General features: G+C 42.7%; 1 protein-coding gene and 1 long non-coding RNA gene across 4 annotated transcripts in view; one reads left to right on the top strand and one right to left on the bottom strand.

The window, feature by feature from the left end:
* Positions 1–1595: 1595 nt before the first annotated feature.
* Positions 1596–22761, top strand: LOC118995436 (uncharacterized). Its single transcript, XR_005068269.1, has 3 exons — positions 1596–1663; positions 22076–22079; positions 22750–22761. It is a non-coding gene; the product is annotated as an uncharacterized LOC118995436 (long non-coding RNA).
* INPP4B (inositol polyphosphate-4-phosphatase type II B) overlaps positions 1699–23277 on the bottom strand; it is a 241481-nt gene continuing 219902 nt past the window's right edge. For 2 of the 3 annotated variants that reach the window (XM_037058473.1, XM_037058471.1), the window contains one exon: positions 4056–5427. In XM_037058473.1, the coding sequence (XP_036914368.1) occupies positions 5253–5427 (175 nt within the window). In that variant the 3' untranslated portion in view covers positions 4056–5252. Of the gene's footprint in view, positions 4029–4055; positions 5428–23277 lie in introns of those variants that run through there. The other variant, XM_037058472.1, reaches the window with a different exon arrangement.

Below are 23277 nucleotides of genomic sequence, written 5' to 3'. Positions count from 1 at the left end.
ACTCTAATTAGGCCAACATCTCCTTGAATTTAGCCTGGAGTTGGTTCTGCTTACACTGAAGCCTCATTGCCAAGATTTCCCTGGCCAAACTCAGAGAGAGAAATGTGTTGAAAAGCACCCTTCTGATTAAATAATTTAATTATTAATAAAATACAAATAGCAAATGTTACTGATAGCCTAATTAGAGTCTTCAGAGAGGTTAAAAACTAAAACAAAATTCTGGCGAGCTGAAGATGAGTGATTGTATTTAATACCATTTTAATGATTTTATATGGCTTCCAATGATTTATTTTCCCGAGATAAAGTGATGATGGCATCCAGTTGTGTGCCAGGAAATCTGTAACAGCTGGCTATCCAGCAATGACAGACCGCGATCCATAGCATTGGGATATTGCTGTGGTGCAAATACTCCCACTGTGGTCAATTTCCAGCTACCAACGTGATGTTGCTGCATGTGGAGCCAGGAGATGCTCAGCAGCATTCTATCTATAATGCTGGGGCTGTGCGGACCAACAGACCATTCCCTATCTCAAGAATACTGATAAGTGGAAGAATGCAGTAAACTGATTAGGAAGTGGGAGCCTTGCTTATTACCTGTGTTTCCAATAACATGTTCAGTTGTGTTTTATAATTTCATATTTAGTGATGGCTATGTTTAATAACTGACTTCTAAAATTCCTGAAAATGTAATGGTGCACCGTCACGAGTCAGCATTAGACAGTTCCAGCGCCCGACCGGTGCGACCTCTCCTTGGCGCGTATCAAATTTTGCTTGGGAAAAATACTGTCAGTTACCCAAATATTTTCTTTTTCATCTTGAGTCTTAGTTTATGCAAAATACCATTTTAGTTGATGGAGAAAAGGGAAGTACCCTCCATGCATAGGCTAGCTTTTAAGAATTCAGTTTTCAGAAGAAAAGGTGCTCCTCTTACAGAGTAAGCCCTGGAGGCCAGGTACATGGTCTACTGCTGTAAGTGGGCATCCGGACCCATGAGCACAATTTGTCAGCTGCATCAAATGACCACTCTGACTCCCCAGATAACAGGACTGACCAAAGGTTTCCATCAAAGGATTGTTTGGGAAGAGTGTAGTCACACTCATGGCAATATTTACAAGGGAAAAAAAACACACAAGAAATGAATGATTTCCCCTGAGGGTGGGGCTGCTTCAAACGGATACTCTCCACCTTCTCCATCATCCACTCTGTGAAAAATCCCCTTCTTTTTAACTGTGCCTTCTGTAGGACTCTGGCAATAGGGAATACAGCACTGATATCTGCGTTTGATGATATTAGAGGGGAGATATTTTTGAGCAAAACAATGATCTCATTTGGAAATGCCATTTTCTTGGTTCATTTTCTGGTTTCACGTGATCTCCTAAAATCAGCCTGCTGGGGTATGCATCTTTGAAATCAGTGTGTGGATAGGAAGCATGACGGTACAAAGGAGGTTATAAAAGCTTTTTGCTTAACCTTGGCTCTTTGATTTAGACGGCCTTAGTAATTAAGAAATAATGAAGTGGTTTTCCAAGAAGAAAAGGGGTTCCTCTTACAGAGTAAGCCCTGGAGGGCTTACTTGGAAAAGCTCTTAGGGAAGGGTCAATATTTTTGTCTATGTGAAACATGAATTTCTTTGATGAAATCCACCTTTATTTATTTATTTACTGTTCAAGTACAGTCTTCTGTTTTTCACTCCTATCCCAGCCCAAATCCACCTATAAAAGTTTGCACACATGTAGGCACCCTGCAGGGAAATGCAGATGACCATGTTAGTAATAAACAATAACTCAGATGCCTTTGTAGTTCAGGAGTCACTACCCTTTGAGGCATCTACAGTAGTCCTTATTGTAAAATAAAAAAAAAATGTTTAAATGTCTTACAAAAATAAAAAAAACTTATTGTTGTCTTTCTAGCTAAATATTTTTCTACATCTGAGTCAAGAGTTTTCACTTTTACAAATGCAAACACAAATTCTTATCCATAAGAGTATTCACAGGGTGACAACTCGCTCAGGCTCTTGGAACTCAGCTGCCACATGACCTACTGAAGGAGGGCTCAGGGTTATCTAGAAAAATGCCTCTCATCCCAGACTGTCCGCTTCAGAGCCAATGGCACAGTGAAAGTAACCACAAACCCTACCATTTTCAAATGAAACGGAACAATTCAGAGGTTATAGTTGACCTCTGACACGGAGAATGAGGTACAGAACAGAACACCGAGGTCACTTTCCCCACGAGCAGGCCCACGGTGCACGCCTTTCTCTTTATTAGAAAGGCGGCCAGTCGTTTGGCAACTCCCTCAAATGTAACGCCCACGATCATTAGCGAAAATAATAGATTGATAATTCTAGTATTAACCCCCCCCAGAGGATTATCTAAAATTTGTATTAATTTGAAAAAATTCATGAACCTAGACATCTGTTTGGAATCCTTATTTCAACAAGTGTCTTCTATCACATGGGCTGTTGAAAGCTCATAATACAATTCCATTCAGTGTGGCCACAGCTAAGACATGTCTGCGTAACCAGTTTCTGGCATTTCCAACTGAGATTTGTGCTCTGAATGGCATGCCCCTTGAATGAGAAAAGAAAAACAATACATTCTTAAAATTTGGAGAAACTAGGTTTCATTTGTTCAGTGTGGTCATCTAAGTTTCAATTCCAGTCATAACTGTTGGTTCCTGTTTCACTCACTAGCGTTCTCCCATAATTGCCATGCATATTTGGCCTGGCAGTTGGGAGGAGAGATAAGCCACAGGGAAAGAAGGTAACAGGAGGCTGTCATCGTGGTTCTAAAGTTATCTAGCTAGGTGACTCGGGGCAGAGCTTCCCTGGGCCCCAGTGTAGCCATTTATAAAGGGGTTACACTAGGTAATGTCTAAGGAAGCTTCTAATTTAAGATTTTGGACAGTTTATAGTGTTATTTCACTGAATAAAGACACATTGGAAATTCAGGTTGACAAATAATTGTTTTGGTCTACCATTAGTGATGGTTGCATACATTTTAGAAGGTTTATGCACATATACTACTCTATGCCAGGCAATGCACACTTACACCACCTAGTCTACACCAAGATGACTTTTGGAAAACATCTGAAAGGCACACTGTTGACTGTCATAAACTCGACTAATCAAGTTCAGGCTGACAAAGATTCTCACTTTGGGGGCCCTTGCAGTTTCTCTTTCCTCACAGTGTTTTGCCTGTTATCCTATTAAACTTTCTCTTGTGGCACTTTTATAACAGGAACGTATAACCCAGGTCAGAGCTTTGAAAAGAAACCACATTTTTGGAAAGTATTTTCACTGCTTTACTGATGCTGTTGATCCACCTGTTCAGGAGGGGTAGTCGCAACTCAGCTGGATGACAAAGTCTTTCCGGGCACAGCCGCAGGCTGTCCTGGAGTCCAGACCCTGAGTTGATGCGAGCTCACTTCAGCTCACTAGAGAACTGTGCGTAAGCCTCAGAAACGCGCTCTAAGAGTGCATGTGAGAAAAGCTGTGAAATGACATCGCCACGCTCCCTCTCTCCACCCTCTCCCAGCTTCTCTTTGGAGGGACAGCACTGCTGTGTGCACCGCCTCTAGTCCTCTGAGGACCTGTTTTCTCAGAATGTCTTCCATTAACGCACTCCACAAATGAGAGCTACACGTTCCAAGCTGATCTCCGCCAGCAAGAGTCAACACAGAGAAGCTTAGAACCAGAAAGGACAATATTATGTAAGATTTTTTAAAAACTGGATTTCTCTCAGAGAAATGTGCTGATAACTGGTTCAAGTAACTCTTCAATTGGGGCAAACATCCCTGGTTATGTCCCTCCACAAATTCAAGACAATAAAAAAAAAGGTAGAGATTATCCAACAGATGCGTGTTTGTGTCCCTGTCCATTTACACGCTGGCAGCCTTAGGTGTCCGCCTTTCCGTAAGTTCCTTCTGGAGGTCTGTAGTACTTGGGGAAAGCCAGCAGCTGCAGCATGTTGAAAGCATACTTTCTGCATTTGATATTCTTCAGTACATTCTCTATGCGGCATCCTTCTCTGGTAAAAGGGGAAAAAGTACAACTTCGTGAAACAGAATAAATAAATATCCTTTATTTGTTCAATGCAGAGTTGCAGCAACAGTCCAAGTAAAAATAACAAAGATTCAACTCTACATTTTTTTTTCACAAATGATGATACATCTTACAAAATTAAATCCTAGGCCAGGCCCAATACCATTATTGCCCTCGGAAAGAGATGATTAAAGTCTCTTTGCTCTTAACAGATCTTTAAGGTTTAATAAACTCTTTAAATATAATTTGCTCCACAATACAGCTTCACTTTAATCTCATAAATATATCTGCCTTTTTATAACTCTCCCACAAATTAATTTCTTTAAAACACATTAAAATCTATATGTAGCCCTAAGGATACAGGTTCTAGGAATAAGGCATTTAATTTATTAAGTCTGGCCCTATAGGTTTTTAAAGGAAAGTTCAATCTCTATTTTAGTTCATTGTTTTAGCTGTGCAATGACGAGAAGAATGGCTTCCGGAACAGCCTGGTCTGAATGTCCACTCTGTAAAGGAGGTGCTTGTGCACAGACAGTACAAAAGTCACAGGTGGGGAAAGGGGGCATCAAGACACAAAGGAGACCTCGTTGGGAAGAATAGAAAAGTACTCTGAAAGCCAAATCAACCCAAACAACCGTTACAAACAGGCTAATTTAATTACAAAACAGAAATCGCCATTCTCTCCATAGGGCTACTTGACAGAAACGGGTTAGCGGCAGCAAAGAAATCACAAGACTACCAGGTTAAAAAATCAAACAGAACATTCTATCAGCTGATGGCGACAGTGATTTGAGCACAGTGGCAATAGTCTGGAACCTCCCCCGTCTCTAGGATGTGTCTCAGAGTTTCAGTGTGTTGTGCAAATTCAGTCTTAATTTCTTTAGTAAATTCAGTGGGAAGAGGAGCAGGAGGCGCAGACCTTCAAGCTTTCAGGATTCTGTTCTTTGTCTTATTCCAAAGATAGTAATTTAAAAATTCTTCTTGAGCTAGGGAACGGTGGGAAACAGTTCTCCACGGACAAAAGAGCAAAATAATTCACTGAATGCATAGTACTTCTTTTTGTAGGTTTTAGGAAAAAACAAAGAAGACACAACGCCCACATGTTAGTTTTAAATTCTCTGAATCTTAAAATGTAGAAATGTTACAGCATTGTCCCCATAATTGAAAGTCCGTTGTCCTTTGTAGAAAAGAAAGGAGTACAGCGTGAAACTTATTGGTATTTGGCTAAGAGTAACGCGAGACTTAAAATAAGCCACACAACCAGCAGGTGGGAGCTGACAAGCAGCAAGGCGACAGGATAGAAGTGTCGAGAAGTTGGCTTGTTATCAGAGAGACAGCCTGTTTCAGGATCATCGGATTCACTCAGTGCGCCCTGGGTCTGTCTGCTGTTAAACAGGGTGGGGGATTAGGGGAGAAAAGAAAACAGTACAGTGTTCACACAGCAAAGAAACTCAACCTCACACATTCTGCAGCAGAACACGTTATCTTACACAATAAGGCTGTTTCAGAAGGACATTTTATGCTAAATAGTCCCCAATACATCCTGTGTTGTTGTTGTTTTTTGCACTGACAAATGTATTTCTCCTTGACAAGCATTATTACAAAAGGAGATTCCTTTTGCTTTTGGTGCAAGAAGGAAGGAAGGGAGAGGCACTCTAATGATATTCGCGTGGGTTGAATCTGTATGTACAATGGAGAATCAAATAAGCACAATGGCACCAATAAACAAGACTCCAAGAATAAAACTAAAATATGAACCAGCCCATAAAAATTAATCTGATAAGTACATCTCTGGCAAATGAAATGAGAAACAGTATGTAGTGAAGCAAAAGAACGTGTCTGGCATATTTAAGCACGCCCTGTACTGGCATCACACCTATATGATGTGCTTCACATTATAAAGGTAATTTATGGAAATGGTTCGGTATTTAAAATGAATGGAATACCTGACATCTCATCCTCGCCAGCCATAAGATTAGTTTAACAAAACCCCACTCCGTGTCGTCCTGTTCCTTCAGCTCATAAATTCCATTGTCCCCTGTGCATCTTACTTAAATATCTCTCTCCTGTGCACTCCTGAGCTTAAAAGAGATCCATTTTTGCAGAACGACGCTTTGAACTATAAAAGATCGTAAATTACCAGGTTGTGTATTTTTGGTGTGAGTAAAAAAACGGGCATTTGTAATTGGGTTTAGAGGCAGCTATAATTATGGCAAATCTTAAATAGGCCATACTGATACACGTTGAAAATAAAAATTGTTTCCTGTGGTATATGTCATCAGTATTCAGAATTTCAATCATACTTAGTTGTCAAAGGGTGGGTGGGGGTTGATCTCCATCAGCTCCTCCAGGTTGTGAGGCAGAAAATGCATCATTGTTCAGTCTCATGAAAAGTGCCGTGCAAAAGTTACTTCTAAGCAAACCCTGTAGCTGCCAGGGCCCCCTCTCAACAGCTGCAGCCCCCACAATCCCCCTAGACAGGAGGTGTTTGACCAGGTGTTGACCAAACCAGTGGCCGCACTTGGACAAACCGTGGTCATCACTGTTTCAAACAGCAAATCAATCATGTCATGGATGCTCCAGTGTTTCCCATTGTTTGGTGACACCTGAGGACCCTAGAGCCAGTGACCAAGCAAAGCCGAAGCTGAACTGGAAGACCGAAGATTTATTGAGCAGAAAAGAGGGTTGTTTTGGACTTGCATAATTTTTGCCGTCAGTTATACAGGGAGCTTGGTGACGCGTTGAACTTTCTGCTGCACATTAGGCAGGAAACATGCAGTAGATTTGAAGGTGTGCTTCCCTTCAAGTGTGAGTGAGAGTCCTTGTCCTGTATTATGTCTTCTATTGGCTCGTCGGGTGCCTGAAATCCCTACATCGCTCAGGCCGGGGAGATATTTTACTCACTTGTTCAGTCAATTATTACCAAGGGGTATCTCGTTCTTTTACAATTTCCAGTTTTCACGTATCCCATAGAGAATATAATAAATTAGTAGAGTGGCACATGTAGAAGCAGCTGTGATATTTAGTCCGTAACAGTATGGACTCAGAGGTCAGGCCCCTCGGCTTCAAGCTTGGTTCCATCATCTGCTAGTTAACTAGCCCAGGGCAAAGCGTTTAACATTTAATGTCTCAATCGGCTTACGTTTAAATAGTGTTAATAATAATAATGATGATACCTACTTGATAGAGCTGCTATGAAGTGTTGTAAGTCAATACTTACCAAGAGCCTCGCACTGACCAAGCACCCAACAATGGTTACGATCGTTGCATCATTTGAAAACGAAGAAATACACGCACCTTGGTAGTGTGGCTAGAACCGTTCTCCCTAGTGGGGAAATGATGTTCCAACGAGACTGTGACCCACACTGATCCAGACCCTGGTACTCAGGGGTGGACATGCCTCGGAGGTGCCATGGATGGGGCCAGTCAGAGCAGCTTACTTTCCTGGGTGTTACTGAGCTATGGCTGTGCAAAGAAATCTGTCTGCACCCCACCTCACTGTCCACGTCAGACAGGTAACAACCATAACTATTTCAAAGAGACCGCAGAGCAACCTGAATCAGTGTTAAACACCCAATCCACCATGCTGTGGTCTGGCTGAAAAGAATGGTGGGAAATAATGGCTCTCACTCACGTTTGAACAATTCTGGGAATCAGGGAAAAAAAAACCCACCACAAAGAAGTCCATACCATACACGGGTCGGTCACTGTGGAGGGGGTTTGGTCTAACATGTGAGCAGGCCAGGGGCGGGCGGTGGGAGGAAGCTGGGTAAAGGGCTGAGGGAGGCTGGCTGGGTGACTGGAAGGTTCCCTTGGGTTTTCAGATGCACAAAGTAAAGAGAAAGGCCCTGAAGTGATGCTTGCCTTTTTCCCGTCCCCAATCCTGCCTCCACCAGCTACACAGACTTGAGCAAATACTCCCTCTCTTTCCACTACGATCTCTCCCTCCACACAGGGACAAGGGCAGTGTTCATAGGATTAAGTACGATGACGCATTAAAAAACTTCGCACGGTACCTGGTGCAAAATGAGGCCTGGATAAATGTCAGCTATTGTCATCCCCGTGATCCCCAAATCACCCTCACAAACAAACCCTCTGTCCAGCTTGAGCATGAAGGCAATCGTAGTAAATCTTAACGACCTTGTCCCAAGTACAAACTCCTAGGTATCTTCTATCTAAGTACATGTGTACCTATGTCTCTCTCTATCATCTCTCTCCATTTCTTTATCCAATTATTTATCTAGCATCTACCTATAACAGTGTACACATTAGATTCTTATTACAGAGTTAGGTAAAACATAACCACAATACCAATATAATACTGTAGAAATACTCTTCTTCCTGGAAGGCCCACACTTAGATAGGCTGTGGCCGAAAGGACCTTGTAACGTTCCTCACCACAAACTCAGGAGACTAATTTATAGCAGGTGGCTTTTCCCCCTACAACCGCCAGAGCACATTAACATTTCCAGTCTGGTTGTTATATATATGCCTTCTAAGCAAAAAGTACTGTATTAAAAGGTTGTCTTTTTTTTTTGAGGGGACAGTTTTACCATGGAATTAATTTGCTGTTTACTGGCTTTAATCTCTGGAGAATACGACAACACATGGAAACTGCTTCCTGCATAATCGTTCCCTGACTTCACTGGGATTGAAAGCAACAGCCTGCAAGGCCTCTGACTCGGTCACAGAGCAGACCCAAGCGCTCTTGGGGCTGTCTCTGTGCTTCCTGCTAAGAAGAGCAGGAACGGTCATATTTTTCAGGGGCACAAACGAACTTTTAAGCAGTCTGCAAGTGCCAAGTGCAACCGAGGGGCTAGGTGATAGCATCCGTAATTTCCTCACCAGCAACGGATGACCAATAATTAATTAACTAGCGGTGCCGCGTGGGGACCCTGATAGTCCCGTCGCTGGCTGCTGCTCTCCCTGACTCAGCAGGTCACCGTGGAAGCACAGCACAATGCTGTCTCCACGGAAAAGGTGACCTAATCAGCCACTTCCGGGCAGTTACTGAATCTGCTGGAAAGAGAATCCTTTTGTGCTTGCGAGACCTGTCAAAGCAATCACTTAAAATAGAAACAAGGAAAGATCTCACTTTTAAACACATCCCTGCCTACACGAGGAGACATTTCCACTACTAAAACCCGACGTCCGTGACTCAGTACTGGCTCACGCCCCCGCCCGCTTCCATCCGCGAGGACTGCGGTCTCCTAGACAGAAGTGCCCACTGCAGGCATCCGCTCGTCCTCTTCCGACCCCCGCCAACCAGAGCTAGAGACCTCCTAGTTTCCCCTGCTGGGTAATCATTCATTAATAGCTTTCCTCGTTGATATTTTATTCCTTTAACCACTACAGTTCTTCGAGTTCCCCCAAATGAAAATTACCAATAAAAATTGAATAGATAATAGAATATAACTCGGCCATAAGATGAAATACTGCCCTTTGTAACCCCATGGATGGACCTGGAGAATATCGTACCAAGCTACATAAATCAGACAGAGAAATTTAAGAACCATATGATGTCACTCATATGTAGGACATGCAACAGAAAGCAACAGACAAACAAGCCAAAAAACCTCATTGACACGGACAGCAGAAGTGGTTACCAGAGGGGAGATGGGGTGGAGAGGCTGACGAGGGTCAAGGGCGTCCAACACGCAGTGACAGAAGAATATTGGACTTCGGGTGATGAGCACACAGTGCGATATACAGATGAGGCAGCACGGAACTGAACATGCACAACTTATGTGATCTTATTAGCCAATGTCACCCCAATAGATCTGAGTACAAAAAACTAATAAGTCTTTCTTTCCTTTTGACCAAAAAGCTCCCATACTAAAATAAGACTATCGCACATCTAATTACACCGTGCTTGGAGCTACAGCCATACCATCCTGAAATCATGAGCCAAGATTTCAGAACTAATATCTTCCAGAGCTTTATTGGACCCTACATTCATCTGATGAATTGGTCTTAATAGAGCATCATTTTCAGGCCCTGGACTGTTGGATTGGGTTCCTTTTTAAACCAGCAGATCTGTGTAAGAAACAATATAATGTAATCATAGAATCATAGACTCTCAGAGGTAAAAGGGGCTTTTAAAGAATCTCATGTTGAATCACACATTTTATAGATGGTGAAACCAGTCCCAAGGCCTTGCCTGTACTTCCACAACCACAAGCTGCAAGGAAAGGAGGCGGCGGAGGCAGTGTCCCTGGGTCACAGTCGGCTGCCATCACCGTCTGGTGAGAGAAGAGGGCAGGGCCTTTTGTTTTCGGGTGAGACTGAGGTCCATGAAATTTAGCAACTGAAAATCTTCTTAGATGACAAATTATCTACCCAATCTTTAAAACATTTTTATTTATAATTAGAATGGTAAAAGTCAATTTCCAGAAGTTTTGAAAACCTATGCAGTTAGTTCACTAGAGGGAACACTTTAATAAAAAGGATATTAAGTATGGGATCATTTCCAGTGGCCCAGAAGCAAGATTAGCCTTGGTGGCCGCTGGATCACCAGCTGCCTTTAAAATGCCTTCTTTATTCTAACTGGATTTTAGAACCCCATTCAATTATGTCAGCCATCTTAAAAAGCCCCCAAATGAAGAAATTACTTGACAGACATAAGACTATGTCTTATGAATGTCTGGGTAACAGAGTGTTTCTAATAATCCTGCACATGCTTGCTATATAAGAAAGAACAGCCTTAAGCAAAATATGCACTCAGAGGAAGTGTGAGCCCTCCCCACGGGGCACGGGCCCCTAGACGTGGCAGTCCAAGGGGAGGGCCACTTGGGCTGCTCGAGGCTGGAGCACAGTAACCAGGAAGGCGGTGATGGACTTGGGAACCTGGCATACCAGGAAGGAAGGAAGACAATGAGGAAGAGAAGAACCCCACTGGTATGGAGAAGAGGGAAGTGTATGGTTAGAAGACTGGTGATTTCAACAGTCGAAGGTTCTGTCGTTGGAAGTCTGGGCCCCCTTGCAAAGCAACAGAAGTATCCGACATACAGAAAGAGATCTCCTGTGTAGCCTGAACGACCCGGCGAGAGCGACTGCGTACACAGCATCTCCCCCACTCCTGACAAAGGGTCACAGCGTTGGTGGTGTTACCTCCACAGGCTCAGAAGGGCTGCACGACTCGCTCAGAGAGCAGGCCGGGGTTTTCGTCCCTGTCTGGCTAATGGAGAAACCATCTCCCTTTTGCTTTCCAACCGGGATCCTTGAAGCACAGGTTTCAGAAATTGCAGGTGTGATTTCTTGCCAGTCGTTAGATTAGACTACATGATCTGCAAGGCTCTTTCTGTCTCTGCCTTCCTGTGGCCTCTGACCTGCAATAACATAGCTACAGGACTCTGGAGATGCATGTTTTTTTCTACTGACAGGTGGCATTTCAGCAGGAGTCAGCTGGGGCAGCTGCATGAAGGGTACAAAGCATGTCGACATCGTATCTGGTCTCTCAAGTTGTTCCTGCTCACTCTTAGCTATTTTCCTATTCTAGTTTCAGAATGAAATAAACAGCCTCACTTATTTCTCTGTTTTTAATGTATCTCTTTGGTATCACCTTTTGTACTCTTCTTCTCCTGTCACTCTTTTAGTTTTAAAATGCCTGAAAATTGGAAATATGTTTTTGTCAGAAACAGTAAGGCTCCAGGAGTGACCCTTTCAGATGGTATCCAAACACTGTCTCAAAGAGAAAGAAAGTACAGGCACCCAGAAAAACAACGCAAGAAAAGACAGGAAAGTGGCTGGGTGTCAAATGTAGATGTGTCCTACAAAATTTTTAAAAAGGACAGGGAGAGAGACATAATGAGATGAAAGTATAATTGCTTCCATCAGATCATTATCAGAGAACTGATTGCCATTTTGATCTCTGAATTTTAGAAAGGAGAAGATTTGGATGAATTCCAGAGAGAAATATCACAAATGATGAAAGAACGGAAGAAAAATGCTGATGAGGAAGTGTTTAGAGCTAATTTTGTTCAGATAAAGAAAGACTAATATGCAATGTGATCGCTGCATTTAAATGTAGATAAGACAGTGGTAAATACTTTTTGAGACATTAATTTGTGTTTTGCTCTCTTCTATTTTGGGCTGTGGTACAGCGCCTGTGCCCCGGTGACTTCAGATGTGCTGAAAGCAAGAGCTGCCCGGACAAAGTAGATTTGCCCTTCTTTAATCTTGTGATGGGGAAAACGTGAGGTGTCCACTGAGTGGGAAAGGACCTTTGAGGGCTGAGAGGGAAAGGGAAAAGGAAGAAAAGGAAAGAAAGGAGTGAGAGGGAGAGAGGGAGAGGAGGGCAAGAGAGAGAGAGAGAGCAAGAGAGAGAGAGAAGCAATGACTGGGGAGATGATGAAGGGAAATGACAAAGGGACCAAGTTTGATGCCAGAAAAGTGGAGAAGCCTTGTGCATGGTTTTGAGCGGTGCCTGGTGAGGGAGGACCCCCAGAGGGCGCGGCTGGCCCTGGATCATGGGCCAGCTTCGCCAAATATTCCCTTGTTTTGAGCTTGGCTTGGATGCAATGAAATGAAGGGGCTTAAAGGTACCATACGGGATAGGAAATGAGCACGTCCGTGGTGGACGACTGATACAGAGAAGCCTTCCAGCAGCTGCAAGAGAAGACCGGCGGCAAGTAGGGGGCTCAGAACACAGAGACTGACTTCCCGTCAGCCTGGCTGGTGGGAGCTGAAACATGAAATAAAACTTGTTTAACAGAATTCTTTTAAAAAGAAGGAAACCCCAAACCAAAAACATGACATCTTATATACCTTAGTTTGTGGGCAGGTAAATAGGCCAATTCTACAAAGGAGTAGAGTTCTACAAAGCAGTAAGGACACAGAGACAGATATATGCCTACAGCTCATTTGCTATTTCCCATGCAATGTAATTGTACAGGCGCGCCAGTAAGATGACTACAGCTTAATCGCTTCGAAGTAGCAGTCAGAGAGCAGCAAGGAGGCTGGTCAGGAAAACATTTTGTGTTTGTGGTTCAAGTACTTAAAAATACAAACCACCATTATCTCAGTGCTCTGGTTGTCATTCTCCTGGAGTTTGGCATGCCTTTCATGTGCCAGTTAAGAGGAAATTAACATGCAAAAACAGACTTCTGAGTCCGTTCTTGATCCGCACCAGAGGATAATGAGGTAAAGCCAAGGCCAGCTGGTCCCCTGGTGAAGCTGGGGGCCTGGGAGAGCCTGTCTGATTCCAGGGGTGGCTCATAAGCTCCCAAATAAGAACAGAAGTCTACACGGACCCATGGGCATAGCCTGTGCTATTCTGCAAGCGGCCTGGGAAACAGAGCGGGTACCAGTAACGTGGCTAAGTGTTTGGGTCCCTGTAACAGGAGAGAAGATCAAGCCCAGCCACCTAGTTAGTACCTACGCAGCAAGGTTTCAACTTCTCCCCTTTCAAAACAGAGGATGTTAACACCTAACCAGCAGGATTATTATGAGATTCCGTAAATGCACCTACGACCTTCTCGAGAGTAGGAATAAATCAATAAGGACATAAATACGCCCTTCCCCTGACTCCTGCTAAATCTCAGTTCTTGTGCAGGCAGTGAGTACCCTGAGCAGAGCCGAGCTGCTCAGTTCCAGCCCTTTCTCATTCTCTCGAACGCTGCACACTTCACCTTCCCGTAGTGTGTATGCTTTCTCTGGGTGATGGCTACCAGTCCCGTGACCTCCCCATCATTTCATGCTGATGCGTCTTAAGTGTATCTCTCTAGTTGAGACGTCTCTGAATTACAGATACACATACTGTATCTTCACTTGGATGTCTAACAGGCGTTTTAAGGTAGTAAAGGGTGGCCAAACAGGCCACCACGAAATATGCCACATTGGCATAAGGATTGTTTTGAGCTAATGGCCCTTGAAAAACAGCAGGTACAAGAGGGTGCTCTGACCTCAGCTTTTCCTCCTGAAAGCAAGAGAGTAGAATCCAATGGGAGAAATGCCCTCCCTATGCCAGGGGGAAAGAAACATTCTTATCACCAGAGACAGGGAGTCAATGCTGAGAGAATCCTATACAAGGCGACTATGTTAAAATAACTCTTACTTTTCCTCTCCTTGTTCAGCCTCATATAAAAGTATTTCGTTTTTGACACTTAGAGTCTTTGTTTTCTTATAAAGATTTCCATGTACCTATAAAATTTGTATGTCTTTTCCTATTTAAATCTCAGGCTCAGCGGGAAACCCTAACAGGGTAGAGGATCAGTTTGACCTCCCCGACAGTTTCAAGGTCAGATCATAACTTGAGTCTGCTGCCTCTCCTGCCTTTCCAAACCAGCTGCTCCCTTCCTTCCCACCACAGAAAAGGCCCCTCACCCACGGTGACACACTCACATTACGCACTTTAGCTCTCCCCGATTCCTCTGCTTCTTTGCACCCACGTCAGTCCATCCACCAATCAGGCTACTTCGCGCCACCTCCAGGGCTGCGACCTGCTGGGACCCACCGTTGCCTTGCTCTTGTACTAACAGGAGCAGTTTCTCTGCCTTCACCACTCCTGGCCCTCTGTTTCACGAAATCCTAATGCATCCATTTAGACACATGGCAAAGCAACGAAGGCACATTCTAGTTGCATTTGAAAACCAATTGCCACAGAGCTTTTCTGGAATGAAAATGCAGCAGCTTCCAGCTGCCCACAGGGGACTGAGCTGTCAAAAGCGCAGTGCTGCTTCCCCATCCCGAGGGAGGTAGAAATATTTTCACCCACTCAGCACTGAGACCAGAGCTCCTGCATCTCAAGGAGGATGTTCGGCAGGATCCTCTCGCTCTGTAACCTCCCAGGTTCTCAGTTCCTCACACCACTGCCTCATCTGTGCTCCCTTACAGGGAGCTAGAGGAATCCTGCCAGCCTTTACAGAGATGGAATCCTGCTTGCTTCCAGCCTTTTGTGTTGCATCTGACCCGGATGGAGTTGAGTAGGAAGCAGCTCAATAGGAGGTGCTCCATTCCCATTGTTGTGTGCTAGCAAACATTCACTCCAACCCCCTTGTTGAATAGGACCCTCTGAGGGAATCAATTTAGACATTTTGCCCTTGGAAATGTTAGAGTGTTCATCCTTCTTTATAAGGACAGGGTCTCTTTTCTTTTTTCTGCTCTCCAATATCTTCCCATTTTTTGTCTCTCGGTTCTCTCTTTACTCCCACCATCCCCGGCAAACAGCAAGATGCCACAATTTGTGTTGTCTACTTCTGGAACTAAAAGGCCTCTGAAAGATCCGGGGGAGGAAAAACAGTCAAGAATTTTAGAGCTTAGATTTGCAGACAAGTTCATGGCTAAAAACAATTGTTACGCAGCTATGAAAAAGGCAGACCCTACAATGTGAAATATACCAAGGAGGACTAACTCCAGGGTATAACTCGAAGTGCTTTACATATATCATCATTAATCTCTGCTACAGGAAATGCGTCTTAGAGAAACAGACTTTTGTGATGGTCAGGGAAGACTAAGCGGAACTGCAATGGCTTGAAGGCTTGAACTGGGTGGGGTTGGGGCACGTAAGTCACACAGAGAGGATGGAAACAGGAAAACATCAGATGCATTTGGAAATGACCCAGTTGGCTTTGGTTATAGTAATAGGGCGGCAAGGGAATCAATGGAAGCGAGGAAAGCAAATGTTAGCGTACTTTCTTTTTTTGTTGCTTATGTATATATTTTAGACATTTTCTAAAATAAGCACATATGTTGCAACAAGAAATTCACCGACATCATTTTAAAATGGGGCTGGACATTGTTGCAAATGTTTGTGTTTGATGGCACAAAAACTACCCCCCCCCCAAATTATCACAAAAGTCCGACTGGTTATGTGCTGTTGGACAGCACCCTGATGCAACAGGTAGGATGGCTCCAGCCAGAACTGGAACAGGAGTGGAATAAACCAGAGGCAGAGGCCAAGGAGGAGGTTGTTGTGATAATCAAGGCAAAAAATGATGAAGGATGGAACTTGGAGTGACGGGGAGGACGAGGAAGTTACAGAGGCTAAAAGATAAGTAGTCTGCAAAAAACACACAACACACTAGAGTAGCATATGTTAAGAGTTTAGATAGGTAATCAGGGAGAGAAAAAAAGTAAAAAAAAATGTTCAGGATTTAGGGGGAATGCATCCTATTTAAGCATACTATGTTTGATGTGTATAATGAAATATAGGTCTAGAGAGACTCTATACCACATTCTATACCCTAAATTTGGAAGTTTCTTGCAAAATGTGGGTGAAGTCATGCAGGCTGGGAGCATGTGCTGAGCAGAGATGAGAGCTAAGGGCAAAATGGGGGAATGCCTGCGTTTGTAAGGCCAGTGAGGAAGGAAGCCAACGGGGACCGGGGACCAGGGCAGAGAACAGTGTTCACAGGGAACGCCTATAACTGACTTCCCTAAATTCAAAGAAAAGTGTTAACTAAAGGGACAAATGCTGCAGCAGGAGCAAGTACAATGCAAAGTAAATAAATGTCGTTGGATTTGATTACATGACTTGGAGCCTTCGACCTTCAGTAGAACTTCAGAAACAGAAATTGGTTACAAGCAACTGGTGAATAAGCGATGTTGCTCGGATGACAGCATCCTATTCCACCTCAATGACTATAGGTCCAGAGATGGGACAGTGAAAGAAGAAAGCCAGCACAGATCTCAGAGAGGCAGCAGGGCCAGTGAGACTGTTTGAGGATCAGAGCGGTAAGCACGCTTGGAGGCACAGGGGAAAGAGGGAATGGGGGTGATCAAAGGATATGGGATGGTTGAGCCTCTGATTCTCTTCAGGAAAAAAAAAAACAAAACATAGTTGTGGGTTGAAGACCAGCTATAACACAGGATGCTTTTCCTGTTTATCAAAAAGTCCTGACTAAGTGGAAATCCACTACCCTCAAAGCACCCGGGCTCATCTGGACAGGGAACTGAAGGTATTTCGAGGCTGGGATGCAGGGGATGTTCGGAGCGCAATTAGCAGCTGGAGCTCTTTGCATTTTGTGACACCATCACAACTTTTTGCAACAGACTCTCAGTGGTTTAGTAAGAAAATAAAGCCAAGACCGAATCTCTGATCACCGAATCATTAATGCCACCGTAAATCAGAACGTCTGTGAGGCTGCTGGTGTGTCTAGAGTAGCACCAGTGTGTATAACTTTGAAGCCCAATGTCATGCAGACCCCAAGAGTTCCAATGCTACATTTACGTACAACTCTCAAACCAGTGTATATTTGTTCTCATTGATTCCTTTTCATATGGTTGTTTGATTGAAGCCTTCCAATGACCCTATGAACATAAACTACTACTTATTAGGAGCAAACACTTTATCAACACAACAAATGACTGTGCTGGAATTCATTGTTCTGCTTTCTTTGTAATTTCCAACACAGCTAATGATATTAATTATCTGACACTGGATTTTGCGTCCAACATACCAGCCCTGATCATGGTCACAGGGAATGCCTATAACTGACTTCCCAGAAGCAACTACTTGCAGTAAATCAATGATCCTAAAAGATTCCCAGCTGTTTTCTCCCTACCAGATGGATACTTCCTTTTATTTTTCTGCTTAATGCTGAGCATTTTTCTTTTTTTGTAAAAAATTAGAACTGTCTTCATATGTTATAGTCAATTGACTGTGGATGCCGATTAATTTCCCCTTTCGATCTGTGCCTCACAGCCCCCCCCCCCCAGGATAAAAACTACAACTCCATGAAAATAATAATTCTCAAACTATCTGTGATAAAGTAGGTTTCAAATGCTAGGTTAAAAAAAACAAACTGGATTTATTTATTTACGTAATTGTTCAAGGAATAGTATTACCCGCATTGTGCCTTGAATCAGAGTCAGACTGAGTCAGAATAATTAGAGAGAAGAGGAGTAACGGCACGGGAAAAACGGACAGACCCTGAAACGACAGGGGTCCTGGCATTTCAGGGTGAGAACCTTAGCATTCCCCTCTGTGCAGCGGGGAGAGACACGGTCACTTTTGTGTAAAGTACCTTCATACAAGAGATCACGAGAAAAGAGAACAATTAAGAGACCACAACAGTGGACCAGGTGGAAAGTAACAAATGTCAGGAATAAAAGAAAAGAAACACAAGCGAAGGAGAGGTGGGGAAGGGGGGTGATCTGACATCCTGGAGAAGATGCCTTAAAAGAATCATAGGCAGAGGTAGTGATTAAAAATTCTAAGAACCAGAAAAGGGTATTTTATCTTAAATTCATTTTTTCCTTTTTCCCAATTTGTAACTACGCTAATGCAGATAACCACACCGAGTTTAACACAGCCAACATTTCTGACACTTGTTACAATGTTCTGCCGTAATTCTTGAAATGGCCGTGTTGTTTGCCAAACAGATGGCTACCGAGACAAATATAAAACATCACTCAGAGCCAACCATGGTAATTGCTTAGAGTTAACTTTTTCGATTAAAATAAAAAATGTGTCAGTAGTTTCATTCTTGTAGAACCAAGAGAATCCTGGGGGCACCCGAGTTTCTTTTTCCTGCTGGTTTGGTTCACGCTTTGTCACACATCAGTGAGAAACCACATTCTGTATCGACTCTCTGCTCTTCAATTTCATACTACCGACAGACACAGAACTTAGAGAAAGGATATTTTCCTACTTTTTCCTCATTTTGACAACTCATACATTGCGTGAAGCTTTTCTTCAACTAGACTGTGGGAGCTAGACGGGACCCCTGGAGCTCACTGGGCCCAATCCCTTCATTTTTCGGATGAGGATGCTGAGGCCTCACATGCAGAGCTGTGGTGTAGAGCTGGCACTGTGTGCAGATCAGTGAGACTGATGCCATTCTTCTGTCCCCACACCACGAAACGATCTCCTCTCAGCTGCTCCCTGGCCGAGAGGAAGGAGCTGCTCTCCCACCCGACAGTCCCGGTATCCTCTCATTACTGTACACACTGTGAGGCTATTCTCGTGGGAAAATGTGCCTAGGGGTTTAGGAGGGAGCCACGCTGGAGGCCGCACGTGTATGACTCATTATGATCGCTCTGTTCCTCAGCAGTTGCTATGGCTGGTGGTTTATTTTCCTGGACAATCAGGATGTGAAATTGGTCTTTCTGAACCTGCCGAGGTGGCTGCTTCTGTTCCACCTTAAAAACCATGGATAATTCCAGGAAAAGACAAAAATGAAGGGATGGGTTCATGTGACACTCATTCATAAAGCAGCAACCAGGGTCATGGAAAGTTCCGGATGAAAGTTACCATTTACTGAGTGCTGACTATTTGTTTTAGTTACTGTCATATGCAGACAGAGGAAATTCTGAAACACGGCCCCATTGCAGGAGAACATGCATATTTGTTGTAAACTCCATGAGCTTTTATTATTTCACCCAGCAGTCATAAGTCTGAGAACACACCCGAACAAACACCTCCCCCCACTCAAAATGCACGGAGTTATTCACTAAAGCACTAGGTGTAATTGTGAAATATTGGCAGATAGCGTAAGTGCCCAATTCTGGTGATTAGCTGATTTCATAATTGCTTATCACTTCACCCCCATGATCATTAACTTTAACACCAGGACTGTGAGGTGGCTACAAAGATCCCTCTGGCAATGGGGAAACTCAGAGATATTGGGTAGAATCTCCAGGCTTACCTGGTAAGAAGAGGTAGCAATAGGACTTGAATCTGGTCCCTTCTGAGTTCTAAGTCTATGCCCTTAACAACTGCGTGACACCTTCTTTTTCTAGACTCTGCGTTGTGCAAGAAACCATGTAGATACAGTATCCACAGACACGGTTTACAGTCCACCCAGGAGAGCTCATCATACTCAGAATACTTAGAGAAACACATGTAGCATGACCCTAAATGCAATGAAGGTTTTGAATCTAAAGAGTTCTCAGGGTGGACTTAGCCTTAGAGTTCTGCATCCCCTCGTTTGCTCCAGCTTATGCCTATTACGCCCCGGCAGGATTTAGGTGGAGGCCATCTAGGTAAAGGGGCATCATAGTATAAAGGAAATAAAAAGAAAGAAGACAGAGGCACAGATTCATGCTGTCGGCTGTAGGTTTACATGTTGGCTCTGTGAGTGCGTAGGGGCTAGTATTCATGGGACAGAATGGCAAGGAGATGAGGGCGAGACTGAAACAGAAAGCCTGCAGGGACAATCAGGTGAGAAGGAGATGAAGTGACACCACAAGACCATATGGTTCTACTTGATATGCTGGGTTTTAGAAACATCAGTTTAGAAAAGTACAGGGTAGGTTGAAAGTAGAGAGACTGGAAACAGAAAAGCCAGTGAGGAGAATATTGAAGCAATCAAGGTGTGAGGCAAATAACATAGGATGGCAGAGACACCCTGTCACCACGAGGGGAAGACATGGCAGAATTTCAGTCAACAGACAGATAATTGAGACTCGCATCGCTGTTTTTGATCCTACCGACCCCAACTTCTGGTGCCATAGTCACGGGCAGCAAGAGAACAACAGAAGTTGGCTTAATGCACTCATGAAGCTCTGGAGCCGAGGGACAGGAGCCAGAAAGTTTGTATACTCGTTTAAAAAATGTGACAGGAGAGTGTGGGCTGGGATGGGAGTAAAAGACAGAAAACTGCCCTTGAGCAATAATTAAATTTAAAAAATGTGACGGGAGAATTGTATCATGTAGCGCAGGCAAACTGAACTGTCGTCACAGGCAACTTAACTTCAGCAACACAGTGCCATGTCACAGTGAATGCATTATGCAGCTTGAATTGTGTTGGTTTTGTTCTGTACAAATTGTACATTTGGTTTGGCTTTATAGGTGTACAAGAGCTAGAGGCATAAGGAATCTATGCCTGGTTTGACATCTGGGTGTATGTGAGTAATGTCATACTAAGAATAGTTTGTGTCAGAAAGAAACATACGCAATGATTGTTTTCTTGAAGAGGTCAACATACGACTCAAGTTTGAGAAAGAGTCTTCTATACAAATACGACTGCTTTTGACATCGCTGGCTTTGACAAGGAGGTAGTAGTTATTGGTGATGTACAACTTAACAGCTGAAGCAGACGGGTGTATTGGAAATCACATGGCAAAGGGATGGGAAAAGAGGCGGGATTAGATAACAGCGGCAGCTGGGACCACATCAGGAAGTGTAGGCTGTGCATGATGAGTTACGGAGCGAGAACATAGAATGAAGAAATAAAAGTAATAAAACTAACCATATAGACTTTGATGGATGCTCATTACTTAGTATAATAGCTACACTTGGCTAAAATATGAGCTTGTGGTTATGTGGTGGACATAAAATACATTTCTGTCCAGAAAGATGAATATATCAATAGGTAGGAAGTGTTTTCTCGCCAGATTAATAAATGACAATTTTCCAGATGCATTGAAAGACAAAGCATTAAGAAATATGGAAGACAATTCAGATGCCATATCTAACTATCTAAAACCACGAATCAATTCACAAATGGCCTGTGGGTCCCATTCATGGACTGAAGGGGTTGATTTTAGACTTCTAGCAAGTTGCATTGTGTAGCTCGTAACCTCCTGGCTCATATATGTACTTTCATTACTTTTTCTAAATAAAAATAAATAATCCATGGAAAATCAGCTGCAAAGCAGTTAGTTAGGGGGTCACAAAGAATTGGCTTTATATAAGGAAGTCCCAAATTTAATCTAACAGTGATCTAAAATAGTCTCATGTTGCTCTATGAAGTTAAAATGGATTGGGGTGCTTCACCTTCTGTTTCGAAGAAACATATTCTAATGAATTTCAATTTAGTAGCAGAGGAATTTATTGTCACTCACATTACCTTCAAATATCTGCAATTAGAGAAAGATTAAAAACCAAAATACAAATTATTAGGTTATAGTTTCCAATAATTCTAGAAATTATCAGTCTTTTAAAATAATTCTCAGTAGATCACACAATGTATTGTATAAAGAGATTATCTATCTATCTATTTATCTATCTGGCATGGTGCTTATATACTAGAGAGTTGGAAAATCCTAGATTTGAATCTAGTTTGCCTCTCACTACCTGTGTTACTTGAACAAGTGATATCATTTTGCTAACTTTTCATTCTGTCATTTTAAACATGGGGATGATAATAGTATTGTGATACATAGGTTGATATGAAAATCAAATACAAACACAAATAAGCATGTTCATAGATAGTGTGTTTAGCACCCTGGCCTGTATTAAATACTCAATAAGTGGTAACTATAATTATTAGTGTCATTACAAATGTCATCAAGTTTATTTATTAAATAAATGACAAATGATCTACAAGCTCTCTGTCCTAATGACTAATGAATTTTGAAAAACACAATACAACATAGAATCATCTTTGTAAAAGTTATAGTTCACAGTAATGGTTTCAAGGGAAGAGCATTTAGCTATTATTTCTAATAATACTTTGTTCTTATGATTTATTTATAGGAACAAATGCATATTACATTACTCTCTCTCTAAATATTTTCCTAAACTTTACGAGTACAAATTTGAGGGTCTGTTGAGAAGAGTTTTTTTTTAACCAGAAGATATTGAACTTGTTTGCTTTTACAATTACACGTTACGGAACTTGTTTCCCTTCTATTCTTTTTCCATGTCTAATTTAATTATATGTAAAGCAAAAGGACTGAGTCCTTCAACCTTATGATTGATCTTAGTGTACCTGAAATAAGCGTTTAGGTTGGATTATGTTGTGCTCTAACAACCTTGATCAAAAATTATTAATATATATTAGGATTTTTGTTCAAATATTTACACTATGAATAATTATAAGTATTTAATCTCTTATAATTGAGATGATTATTAGAGAGGTTGGATGCAGGCTGAATTATGAAAATGCTTAGGGGTTTCTAAAGAGGAAAGATGTTGCTCTTTTATTATTGAGCTAGCTTATTTATCCCCTCGGTACCACTTAAAATTTATTTTTACAGTCGTTGCTGCCTGATTACTGAAGTACAACCCATGTTCTTCTGTTCATCAACAGAAACTGGAGCGACTGTGCAGAGACATAAATTAAAACAAATGCACAGATTCCTTTCTCTTCCCTCCAGTGCTCTATAAACAGGCACACACTCACAAAGCAACATTATTTCCTGGAAAAATTCTACTCTAACATACACGGAACACTTTTATTTAATATTGTTTTTGAAAACTATGCCTTTATTCTATCCACTGCCCAAATGTATGGTGTTTAAATCACCTAGTTTCCTAAGACAGCACTTTCCCAAACGGGGTTCCAGGAGGTCCTGATGGCTGTGCAGCATGGGGCACCCAAAGCCCCCTTCCTCTGTGGGGGGCTCTT

The sequence above is a fragment of the Sturnira hondurensis genome, unplaced genomic scaffold, assembly GCF_014824575.4.
Source record: "Sturnira hondurensis isolate 20B ecotype Veracruz unplaced genomic scaffold, ASM1482457v3 Scaffold0010128, whole genome shotgun sequence".
Taxonomy (NCBI): Eukaryota; Metazoa; Chordata; class Mammalia; order Chiroptera; family Phyllostomidae; genus Sturnira; species Sturnira hondurensis.
Note: the sequence above shows the minus strand (reverse complement) of the source record. Positions and strands in the feature narration are given on the sequence as shown.